We start from the raw sequence: 13,069 nt of genomic DNA, 5'->3' as shown, positions 1-13,069 counted from the left end.
ATAGTTCCGTTTGGTTGTTTTGGGAGCCAATTCCTAATCTTCTAGGAATGTCTTCTGTAGATTGTTTTTTACTATTTCCTTATATATGGTACGATAAGTCATATGTAGTAATTATCGCAACAGGCCTACAGGCAACAACCTATAAAGAATCTATACAGAACGTTCTCTAAGGATTATGTTTAAGTCTCTTTATAACTAGTGGTAGACTGATATTGTTATTTTGACAGCCGATGCCGATATTTTGGAAAGCAGGAGGCCGATATGAAGCCGATATAATTTTTGAATTAATATTTAAGAAATTTGAAATGTGTATTGACGTGCAACTGTGTTCTTCTCTTATCTATAACAGAGCAGTGAACTCACCCCGGTGCGAGCAGCGAGACTGGAGATGATAGAAACAGTCTGTAACAGCATCAGCAGAGGAGGAATGTAGGACAGAGGATTGTCTCCACTGTGTGACACCAGAACGGTATCAAAACCGCGGGCCACAGTAGGCCAGCAGTAACTCTCTGCTACATTCGGTTCATTATACTTCCTCCACAACAGAAACAAAAACATAATGCATAACCTAGTCAAATCCAACAGGTAAATTATCTTATATTAAATTGGCAGCCTTGGTAAATATGAGCACAGGTGGCTGCGAAAATAAATCTGCATTGTTGTTATTTATGAAATTCCATTCAAAGAAATTCTAACCTTTGAAGTAAAACAACTGAAAGTGTGGAGAAAATCTCATGATGAAATAAGTGTTTTTTTCCAATGCATGTCGGCCACAATTATTGGCACCCCTAGAAATTCTTATGAGTAAAATATCTCTGAAGTATATTGCCATTCATATTTACAATTTTTAGCACACCAGTGGAACTAGGCACATGAAATTGTCCAGCCGTGACTTCCTGTTCCACGGGATTCTACAGGTGCATTTCAGTAAATTAGAATGTCATGGAAAAGTTAATCTATTTCAGTAATTCAACTCAAATTGTAAAACTTGTGTATTAAATAAATTCAATGCACACAGACTGAAGTAGTTTAAGTCTTTGGTTCTTTTAACTGTGATGATTTTGGCTCACATCAAGTGTGTATCTCATGAAAAGTGCAGGAGACAGACAAATAAAGTTATATAATAATCCTACAAGAAATGACTCCTGCAAGAGCAATACAGCTAGTGAATGTATGAACTTATGTTTTTACAAAGAAGACAATTACTGTAAATAAAATGTTTGTTGTTGTTGTTTGAAATGCCAGTCAAATTTGAAATATTTGTTGAAATATATGACATCAAATCACCCATCAAAACTTCCAAATGAAGCTCTCACAGCTTGTTTGCTGTCAAGTTCGGGTTCAACCAATAGAGCTCAGGATGAGACAATTAGCTGAATCACACAAATTAGGAGTATTTAATAAATCTGTCAGGAAAAAGTCAACAGTCAACTATGTAAGAAAAACTTACATATTAGACACAATATTGGCAATTACTTTGTCTGATTTCCAAACGAAGACACAGCAGAACTGCCGTAACATCGAGCTGCAGTTTAAATCATTCCTGAAACTCTTCAGTGATTCGTTGATTTTGAAAAGAACTGTTGGACGACTGATTCAATGACTCGTTGATTTTGAACAGAACTGTTGAATGACTGATTCAGTGACTCATTCGGCTGTTTGAACGAATCGAGTGAATGAACTGTAGCGTATATGACCCGAATCAGACTAATTAAAGAGTCGATCAGGCCTGTGGTTTTAACCTCCACAGGTCTCCACAGAACATCCCCATGTCAGAAAATGGCAACAGAAACTGTCTTTTTAATGAACTCAAAAAGACTTATAAATGAATATCAGTCCATCGCTTAACTCCATATTCATTTATATGTAACCCACACATTTGACTATCATGTTATAATCACTTATTGTGTATGTGTTTTAATAACTATTGGATAGCTTAAGGATTCATATTCATGTTTAGTATGTACGTGTTTGAATCTGTTAGCTTGAAACAGTTCTGACCATCAGTTATTTGTCAAATGTATCATATTCTGAAATACATGGTATAACAGTAATACTCACTCTCTCAAGAAAGTAACTCGTAATCTTGAACGCAAATGGAGAGAAACTAACTTGGAAGTTTTTAGAATTGCATGGAAAAACAGTATGTCCAGCTATAGACAGGCTCTAAAAACTGCTAGGACAGAGCATATACACAAACTCATTGAAAATAACCAAAACAATCCAAGGTTTTTATTTAGCACAGTGGCTAAATTAACAAATTACCAGATGCAACCTGATTCAAATATTCCACCAACGTTTAATAGTAATGACTTCAGAAACACTTCAGTTTCATCCATCGCACCCATAGATAAACTGCAGTGCTTTACAAATATAGGACAGGAAGAGCTAAATAAACTTATCACTGTATCTAAACCAACAACATGTTTATTAGATCCTGTACCCACTAAATTACTGAAAGAGTTGTTACCTGTAGCTGAAGAACCGCTTCTCAATATTATTAACTCGTCATTATCTTTAGGTCACGTCCCAAATCCATTCAAGCTGGCAGTTATCAAGCCTCTTATTAAGAAACCAAAACGAGATCCTAGTGTACTAGCAAATTATAGGCCTATTTCAAATCTTCCATTTATGTCTAAAATTTTGCTTTAGCTGCTTTCTGCTCAATTGAGCACCTTCCTGCATAAAAATGATCTGTATGAAGAATTTCAGTCAGGTTTTAGGCCCCACCATAGCACAGAAACTGCACTTGTTAAAATTACAAATGACCTGATTCTTGCGTCAGATCAAGGCTGCATCTCATTTCTAGTTTTACTTGATCTTTGTGCTGCGTTCGACACCATAGATCATGACATACTCATAGATCGATTACAAAACTATACAGGTATTCAAGGGCAGGCGCTAAGATGGTTTAGATCCTACCTGTCCGATTGCTACCATTTTGTTTACTTAAATGGGGTGTCATCTCATTTATCATCAGTAAAATATGGAGTGCCACAAGGAACCGTCCTAGGTCCCCTTCTATTTTCAATATACATGTTTCCCCTTGGTAATATTATTAGAAAATACGGAATTACAGTAGCTTCCACTGTTATGCTGATGATACTCAGCTATATATCTCAACGAGACCAGATGAAACTTCTAAATTATCTAAGCTAACAGAGTGCATTAAAAATGTAAAAGATTGGATGACCAATAATTTTCTCCTATTAAATTCGGATAAGACAGAGATATTAATTATTGGACCAAAAAACACTACACAGAATCTTGTAGATTACAATCTGCAACTAGACGGATGTACTGTTACTTCCTCTACAGTCAAAAACCTGGGTGTTATATTAGACAGCAATTTGTCTTTTGAAAATCATATTTCCCATGTTACAATAACTGCATTCTTCCATCTTAGAAACATTGCCAAGCTACGAAACATGTTATCTGTTTCTGATGCAGAAAAGCTAGTTCATGAATTTATGACCTCTAGACTGGACTATTGTAATGCACTTCTAGGTGGTTGTCCTGCTTCTTCAATAAACAAGCTACAGGTAGTCCAAAATGCAGCAACTAGAGTCCTTACCAGGTCAAGAAAATACGATCATATTACCCCAATTTTACAGTCTCTGCACTGGCTACCTATTAAGTTCTGTTTCAGTCACAAATTATCATTACTTACCTATAAGGCCCTAAATGGTTTAGCTCCTGCGTACCTAACTAGCCTTCACGCTACAACCCATCACGCTCCCTAAGGTCACAAAACGCTGGACTTTTGGTAGTTCCTAGGATAGCAAAGTCCACTAAAGGAGGTAGAGCTTTTTCACATTTGGCTCCCAAACTCTGGAATAGCCTTCCTGATAATGTTCAGGGTTCAGACACACTCTCTCTGTTTAAATCTAGATTAAAAACGCATCTTTATCGCCAAGCATTCGAATAATGTATCTCTTAAATTGTGAGTGTAGTTGCATCTGATAAAATGTGCATTCTTATTCATTAGCTTGGGTCAAACTAATTAATTTTACTTTATTGGATCAGCAGCTATGCTAATGATGTCTCTATTTTGTTTCTATGTTTTGCCAGGGGATTTACATGCCGTGGTAACTAGGATTTACACAAGCTCCAGTCTGGATCCAGAACACCTGAGAAGAGATGATGCTGACCCTCAGAGGACCTCAGATGATGCTAACCCTGAATCAACAAACATAACTAACAAATATTGCTACAAGTGTGACTGTTCTTTGAGCGCGGTTCCAGCGTGCTTCAGCCTGCACGCCTGCTGCTACTTAGCCACGATGAGAAGAAACACCACCTAGTCTCGTCAAACTTTACTTATTTTCTTTTCCGTTTGAGAGTTTCGTGTTCTGAGTTAAGTTTTGTAACGCTGTGTCTCCGAGTCTGACCTCGAGTGCCCGTTCAACTTCAACCAGCCCACACAACTCCGCATCGTCAGCCAACGCCCAACAACGGGGTTCCCAAGACGTCACTTCAGTAACTACTGAACTTCCAGCCAGTCAGCAACATCGGGAAACCCCCTTTCAACGACAACTTTACACAGGAGACGCAAGCACTACCTCCAGACATGTGAACTGGTGTATCTAATATAATTTTAACCTCATTGAGGAACTCAATGCAAGGGTTAATTAAATGATTGATGGCTGTTCATGTCTATGCAATTTCACGTATTGCTGTAAACTTGGGACTTCACATTTTCATTCTCTTAAACTCATCTTTCCCTAACTTTTACGTATTGCATTGCATTGCGTTGCATAAACATAAAACCATGTCTGCATTTGTGATTGTAGAAATGACAAACATCAAGCGCTACTCTACACTGCTGAAAACATGCATTTGAATCATCAGTGGCAAATTCTTTACATATGCAAACATACTTACAGACTGTAAGTCAGAAGTGCTAGACTGTCCTTGCGAAGTTGGAATGGAATTTGGATTTGAAATTGCTCCAACTTATAGAAACATTCTTTTTAAACAAAAGCATTGAAGGCTACTGGTTCAGGAAACATCGCAATGTAACTAACACTATGTATTGCTTAGATGTCACAGTGTCTGGTCTGTGTTTCCCTGGGTGTCCACTAGTGGTCTCCCTTCCCCATAGTCACCCCGCTGCAGGCACTACATTTCCCACAAAGCCTTGTCCTTTCATCACTGTTAATTGCACACCATGTTATTGTACTCAGCTGTCTCCCCTTTTTCGTTATCACCTGTCCATATATACCAGCCTGTCTCATTCTGTTTTCATGGAGTCCTTGTTTTCCGTCACCCGGCTTTCTCGTGTTCCCTGTGTTTTTCTTGGTTCTTGTTTCCTTGTTTTGGACTGATTTATGGTTATGACCTCTTGCCTGTCTTTGGATATAGATTTTTGGATTACCCATTAAACTCCATCATGCCAAGATCCAGCGGTGTGGGATTTCATATCCGTTCTCCAGCCACCATAGAGGAGCGGATGGGGAGACTTTCAAATTTAACCACCCTCCGTCAAAAAGGGAGTGAGGTAGGTGGCTTGGCGCAAATGTTCTGGACCATGGCGGTAGGTATGGGGTATAATGATGAGGCCCTGAAGGACTTATTCAACGCCTGTCTGGATAACCCTATGCCGGAGTGGGAGATGAAGGAGCTGGAGATCCTGGATTTTGGGGGGTTCACCATATACTTACAACATCGGTCTCAGTGGGACCCCCCAGCCACACTTCTCTCTCCATGTGTGATGGCCGACTCTAGCCCTGTGTCTCCAGACAGGAGGACAGCCAGCCCAACGCCACTGCACAAGGTGGTCGCCAGCCCAGCGCCACAGCACAAGGTGGCTGCCAGCCCAGCACCACTGCACAAGATGGCTGCCGGCCCAGAGCCACTGCGCAAGATGGCCGCTGGCCCAGCGCCACTGCACAAGATGGCCGCCGGCCCAGCGCCACTGCACAAGATGGCCGCCAGCTTAGCGCCACAGCACGAGGTGGCCGCCGGCCCAGCGCCACTGCACAAGATGACAGCCACAGGTGACCCTCCAGAGTTAAGTTAGGTCCCCACTGACCAGGTCCCCATGGTCCCTCCAGAGTCGAGTCAGGTCCCTGTGGTCCCTCCAGAGTCGAGTCAGGTCCCTGTGGTCCCTCCAGAGTCGAGTCAGGTCCCCGTTGACCCTCCAGAGTTGAGTCAGGTCCCCGTTGACCCTCCAGAGTCAGGTCAAGTCACCATTAACACTCATGAGTCAAGCACTTCCACAGTTAGACCTCAGGAGTCGAGTCAAGTCACCAATGATCTTCATGGGCAAGGTCAAGTCACCAGTGTTCTTCATGGGCAAAGTCAAGTCACCAATGATCTTCATGGGCAAGGTCAAGTTACCAGTGTTCTTCATGGGCAAAGTCAAGTCACCAATGATCTTCATGGGCAAAGTCAAGTCACCAATGATCTTCATGAGCAAAGGCAAGTCACCAATGATCTTCATGAGCAAGGGCAAGTCACCAATGATCTTCATGAGCAAGCTCAAGTCACCGTTGATCTTCATGAGCAAAGTCAAGTCACCGTTGATCTTCCTGAGTCAAGTCAAGTTACCGTTGACCTTCCTGAGTCAAGTCAAGCCACAGTTGATCTTCCTGAACCCAGTCAAATCACCACGGATTTACCAGAGCCTCTTCACGTCTCTGCTGAACTACCAGAGCCTCGTCACGTCTCTGCGGAACTTCCTGAGCGCTCGACCTATCCTGTCATGGCCATGGAGACCATCTACCATCTCATCAGGGCCACGGAGGCCACCCTTAACCTGTTCATGTTCTCTATTTCAGGCTTACCTAACCAGACTTGATTTGATTTGATTTGATTTGATTTTTATTTTTATACAGGAAAAGATTAAAGACAATCGGGCCTGACTCAGTATAAAACTGATTTTCAGCAGGTTCCTGCTCTGCAGAACATAAATACCACATACCCAACAGAACTCCTAGACAAGACAGCAACAAACACACAAACCACGAGAGTGAGCATCAGGAGGAGGCCATAAGGCCATCTCATTGGTCACAGACATACCGGTCCATTAGATGGCGAGCAAATGTTATTTTAAATAGTCTTATTGATGTTATAGTTTTGATGTACTGTGGCTTGCTCTCCTGTGCCATCGATCCCACTGTGGTGGTCTTCTGCGCTGCCCTATTGGGCTTCTGTCTTGACCGCACGGCTGTTATGGTCCTCTGCGCTGCCCTGGTGGGCTTCTGTCTCGACCGCACGGCTGTGGTGGTCTTCTGTGCCGCCCTGGTGGGCTTCTGTCTCAACTGCACGGCTGTGGTGGTCTTCTGCGCTGCCCTAGTGGGCTTCTGTCTCGACCGCACGGCTGTGGTCGTCTTCTGCGCTGCCCAGGTGGGCTCCTGTCTCGACCGCACGGCTGTGGTGGTCTTCTGCGCCGCCCAGGTGGGCTTCTGTCTCGACCGCACGGCTGTGGTGGTCTTCTGCGCCGCCCTGGTGGGCTTCTGTCTCGACGGCACGGCTGTGGTCGTCTTCTGCGCTGCCCAGGTGGGCTTCTGTCTCGACCGCACGGCTGTGGTGGTCTTCTCGACCGCACGGCTGTGGTGGTCTTCTCGACCGCACGGCTGTGGTGGTCTTCTGCGCCGCCCTGGTGGGCTTCTGTCTCGACTGCACGGCTGTGGTCGTCTTCTGCGCTGCCCAGGTGGGCTTCTGTCTTGATCGCACGGCTGTGGTCGTCTTCTGCGCTGCCCAGGTGGGCTTCTGTCTCATTTGCATGGCTGCGGCGGTCTTCTGCGCCGCCCTGGTGGGCTTCTGTCTCGACCGCATGGCTCCAGTTCCACCTGCTCCACCCTGGATTCCTGCCCTGTCGGCTCTGCCCTGGGCCACTGAACGTTCCGTTCCCTCCTGGCGTCTTTGTGTTGTTGTTGTTTTGTTTTTGTTTTTCCCTGTTTCCCTCTATGTACCTCCCCCTCCGTCCCTCCCCCTGGTCCTCCGCCGGTCCACCTCCCTCCTGGTCTCCTTGTGGTTGTTGTTTTGTTTTGTTTTTTCACTTTCTGTCTCTGTTTCCCTCTATGGACCTGGCCCTCCGTCCCTCCCCCTGGTCCTCCGCCGGTCCACATCCTTCCTGGTCTCCTTGTGGTTGTTGTTTTGTTTTGTTTTTTCACTTCCTGTCTCTGTTTCCCTCTATGGACCTGGCCCTCCGTTCCTCCCCCTTATCCTCCACCAGTCCTCCTCCCTCCTGGTCTCTGTGTTCCTTGGTTTGTTCTTGTGTTCGGTGGAGCATCTGGTAGCTGCTCCTTAGAAGAGGGGGTAATGTCAGTGTCTGGTCTGTGTTTCCCTGGGTGTCCACTAGTGGTCTCACTTCCCCATAGTCACCCCACTGCAGGCACTACATTTCCCACAAAGCCTTGTCCTTTCATCACTGTTAATTGCACACCTGTTATTGTACTCAGCTGTCTCCTCCACTTTCTTCATTATATCCTGTCCATATATACCAGCCCGTCTCATTCTGTTTTCATGGAGTCCTTGTTTTCCGTCACCCGGCTTTCTCGTGTTCCCTGTGTTTTTCTTGGTCTTTGGATATTGATTTTTGGATTACCCATTAAAATTGCATTTGGATCTCTCGTTTCCGGTGTGCATTCGTTACATTCATCATTCATACAGATCATTAGTTAACAAGTAGTTAATAGTTAACATTTCATGAAAACAGAAGTTTATCAATAGAAATCATCTCCCCTAAAGTGCTGATTCCGATCCCTGAAATGACTAATGACTTTTATTACTTCTATTAAACTTCTGTCCTTAATATTATATTTAGACAAAAACCATTTGAGTCAACATTCTGTACATGAATGCATTTTTATTTTTGTTAGTGAATATATTCACAATGCAACTGACAAAGTGATACAAACAAAACAGCATTCCACAATATTTTACAAAATCACAGTAATATATATAAAAAATAAAAGTATATTACCAAAAAAACATTCAACAGGCAATCACTGTTTTATTACTTAATTTAAAAGAAATTAAAAAAGTAAATGTATGACCTTGACTACATTTTCACATGAAGAAAAAGACATTCCTATCATACAGTAAATCTGGTCATGAAACTATACTGGCCAGAGCAATAAATTGGGAAATATTTACATATCACTTGCACTAACCAAACACCATCTCTAGTTAACAACAGAGGTAGATGGTAGTCATTGTGCCAATTCCAAAATTATGAATTATGTAACAGTTATTATACATTTTGTGAATTTGAATGACATTAGGGTTAAAAAAAGCGTTTATATATTTTAAATCTCATAAATATACATAATTGTACTATTTTGTCAATATACCAGGGTCTTTCAGTTGATATATATCTATGTAGATATTATTTAATAATATCATTTAATAACCCATATCAGTCGAGCTCTTGTATAGAACCATTAAATAATTTATATAGGATATTTGCAATAAAAAGTGTGTGTGTGTGTGTGTGTGTGTGGACGCTATACTTTAATTTTATCCTGCTCTCGATTCATATCAGTTTTTTACAGTTTTTGACTGAAATCATGGAAAAAAAACTTGTGATCATATAATTCCTAAAATCAGCAGCAGCTTTTGACGACAAATAGTTTGGTTTTTTTCAGGTTTGCTCCACAACTGGATTGAAACTGGATTCATGTTCACTTTACACGATGATGATTTCAGCAGATCTGGATATTTGGAACTGATCCAAACACATTTCCTGATAGTTTTTTTTACGTCATCATTAGAGATCCTTTGACTTTTACCCAAAGCATAGTATCTGAATTTGTAATCTGTGAGAAAGAGCAACAGAAAATTTAGAGGGGAACAACAGTTTGGCAGTTTATTAAAAAAAAAGGGTTCCAACTTACCTGAAACCTGTCTTTACATGTAGAGCAAATCTGATTCATAGTAATTAACCTAGAAAACATATGCATGGATTAATGTTATGGGTAGACTGTAAATGGCTATTTTTAAAGCTTTGTACCATTTTTTTATATCCTATAATATTGTTGAAAGATGTTTTATTCAATCAATCAATCAATCAATCAATCAATAAAAATAAAAACCAAAATGTAAATACATATCCATACACATTAGTTAATTAGAAAACGTCATCGTTAAAATTGTCATAAATTTCTCAATGCAATTAATAAAAAATAATTAATAAAAAAAACATTTATATATATATATATATGTCCCTATGCATGTTCCTGTGGCTCAGTGGTAGATCATTTCATTAGCAGCTCAAAAGGTTGTGGGTTCAATTCCCAGGGAACATACATACTGATCAATATATATATAATATATAGCCTGAATGCACTGTAAGTCTCTTTGGATAAAAGCGTCTGCTAAATGTATGTGTGTGTCCTTCAGTAATCTAATGTTTAATTTCTTTATCTATGATCATTTGACAGTAAATTTACAGTAAATGTATAAAAAAAAAATTGTAGACTTAATTTATGGGAATGATTGATTTAATCTGGTCTCACAGTTAGATTAATCACATTGTTCCTAAGTGTTTGAGTAAGAGTTGAGCATTAGCCATTGTGTGTGTGTGTGTGTTTACATGCTGTCTGTCTTCATCACTGCAGTCTGCAGTCTGTGGGCTCTGTGTGTCTCTTTCTGTCTTCAGGGGAGGAGGGCTACCAGACGAATCATCCACACTGCTCACAGAGCCATGGAGCGGAGAGAATGTCACTCCATCTCCTGAGACACACACACACACACACACACACACACACACGCTGAATGACATAAAACTGACAATCGAGGACAGAAAAGCTGCCTAGGCCCTGAAGCAACACCCCCTTCAGAGGCCCCACTTGCACCAAATGTGAGATATAATGTCCAAATAATGACAGAAAACATCACAAATATGAGACAGTCGGAGACCCCACCGGCCTGGTTCATAATCCACCTTTACAAGGTGCATCTGCTGATGAAAGAAAAAGTGTTTTACCGGACAGCTCTTGGCTTTGAGGGTCCATCCGCTCCAGACTGTCCAGCAGCTCGTCTATCTGTGATTTAATCACTGTCAGTTCTTTCTTAATGCACACCAGCTCCTCCATTTTCACTGCAGAGAGAAGGAAGTTAGCGAACATTAATGTTATGTACATATTGCATTTCCATTTGCCACCCCTAGTGAAGCAGAAATGACACATTGCAGCTTTAAATACAAGCACACAAAAATAGTGGATTTTGTGATAAAGTATGTAATTTCTGTGCAAGTAGAAGCACCAAATGAACTGCAAAATAACTGTTTCCAAAAAAGTTTCCAGACTGTTTTTTTTCTGCCCCACCCTCCATCTGTCATTGGTTGGACAAACATGTAGCCCTCTCCCCAGTTGAGCCACAATTTGAGCACTTTTACCATGTTAAGCATAGTATAGCAGTCAGCTTACTTCCAAGAAGTTCAATTGTCTGACTTTCAAGAGATAAACGAGGATGCCCCGATAGCAACTCTTCTAATCTAATGTGTCTAATGATGGAAACTTAGATTAGACCTCTTTTTCCTCAGCATGTTAACACCACTCAAACACCCCTCCAATCCCATTCCAGCTCAGCACCAGCCATTAAATAGCGGTTTGACCTCCCAGCTACAAAGGCAAACTCATTCTACTGTGATCTGCTGGCAGTAAAAACTATTAGGGCTTGTAATAAAGCACTATAAACGCTTCTTATTGGTTATGCACTATTAATTTGCTATAATTGCTTTTGGTGATAGGCTAGGTTTGATTACTGAGGGAGTAGTTCTATAGCGGAGGGAGGATTTTAATAAAGGAACCATCTGGAGTTCGTCAGCAGAGGTGCATGCATGCACGTAGTTATAGATGCTCACAAAAACATGATTATATGAGCAACATTCACCAAAACACAATGCAAGGGTAAAAAACACTGTAAAAGCAATGCTGATATTTACCATGAGATGCAAATACAAACATCAATGCAACACTGTACCTTTCTATATAACATGCTTTCTCAATGTGACAAACTCCAGGACTCAAGGGGGCGATAGAGTTATATTAAAATTGCTCAGGCAGCTTGTTTATAAACATAATGGCAGTTTAACTTTTTGACATTTGCACAGCAATGTCAAATTTATTCAGCATATAACTCTATATTTTTAAAGGGTTAGTTCACCACAAAATTAAAATGTTGTTATTAATGACTCACCCTCATGTCATTCCAAACCTGTAAGACCTAACGAATGTAAACAATGCTGATAACATCCAATATGTTCTTGGATATTGGCCAAAATGGCAGAAGACATAAATTGGGGGAAGAAATGGTTGTGTAAATTATGTTATTTTTGTTTTCTTTGCACAAAAAAAAGTATTATCGTAGCACCACAAAACAGAAGTTGAACCAATGATTTCACATGGACTGTTTTATTGATGTCCTTACTATGTTTCTGGACCTAGGAACATTTCAGTTGTTTTGCTGTCAATGGAGGGTCAGATAGCTCTCTGATTTCATCCAAGACAAGTCAAGTCACCTTTATTTATATAGCACTTTAAACAAAATAAATTATGTCAAAGCAACTGAACAACATTCATTAGGAAAACAGTGTGTCAATAATGCAAAATGATAGTTAAAGGCAGTTTATCATTGAATTCAGTGATGTCATCATCTCAGTTCAGTTTAAATAGTATCTGTGCATTTATTTGCAGTCAAGTCAATGATATCGCTGTAAATTAAGTGTCTCCAACTAAGCAAGGCAGAGGCGACAGTGGCAAGGAACCGAAACTCCATCAGTGACAGAATGGAGAAAAAAACCCGGCACGAGGACATCGCTTTGCATTAGTCATAGTTGATTATGCAACACGATATCCTGAAGCAGTGGCCCTCTGCAACATTTCCGCTAAAAGTGTTGCGGATGCCCTGTTTCGTCTTATCTCCCGGGTGGGGGTTCCAAAAGAAATCCTCACCGATCAGGGCACGGCGTTTATGTCACGTACGCTACACGAACTGTACAGATTGTTGGGCATTAAATCGATTCGAACTAGCGCCTATCACCCACAAACCGACGGCCTAGTCGAATGGTTTAATCGCACACTTAAATCCATGATCCGTAAGTTCGTTCATGAAGACG

The 13,069-nt window shown here is 41.2% G+C and overlaps 1 protein-coding gene across 3 annotated transcripts in view; it reads right to left on the bottom strand.

Annotated features, from left to right (window-relative positions):
* Positions 1–9,528: 9,528 nt before the first annotated feature.
* LOC132125166 (RNA-binding Raly-like protein) overlaps positions 9,529–13,069 on the bottom strand; it is a 34,113-nt gene continuing 30,572 nt past the window's right edge. For all 3 annotated transcript variants that reach the window (XM_059536424.1, XM_059536425.1, XM_059536423.1), the window contains exons 4-7: positions 10,937–11,050; positions 10,544–10,683; positions 9,846–9,894; positions 9,529–9,767 (exon numbers count right to left, since the gene is read on the bottom strand). In XM_059536424.1, coding sequence (XP_059392407.1) covers positions 9,859–9,894; positions 10,544–10,683; positions 10,937–11,050 — 290 coding nt within the window. In that variant the 3' untranslated portion in view covers positions 9,529–9,767; positions 9,846–9,858. The remainder of the gene's footprint in view (positions 9,768–9,845; positions 9,895–10,543; positions 10,684–10,936; positions 11,051–13,069) is intronic.

This window comes from Carassius carassius, chromosome 43 (assembly GCF_963082965.1).
Source record: "Carassius carassius chromosome 43, fCarCar2.1, whole genome shotgun sequence".
Lineage (NCBI taxonomy): Eukaryota > Metazoa > Chordata > Actinopteri > Cypriniformes > Cyprinidae > Carassius > Carassius carassius.
The sequence above is the reverse complement of the archived record's forward strand: the minus strand, read 5'-3'. Positions and strand labels throughout refer to the sequence as shown.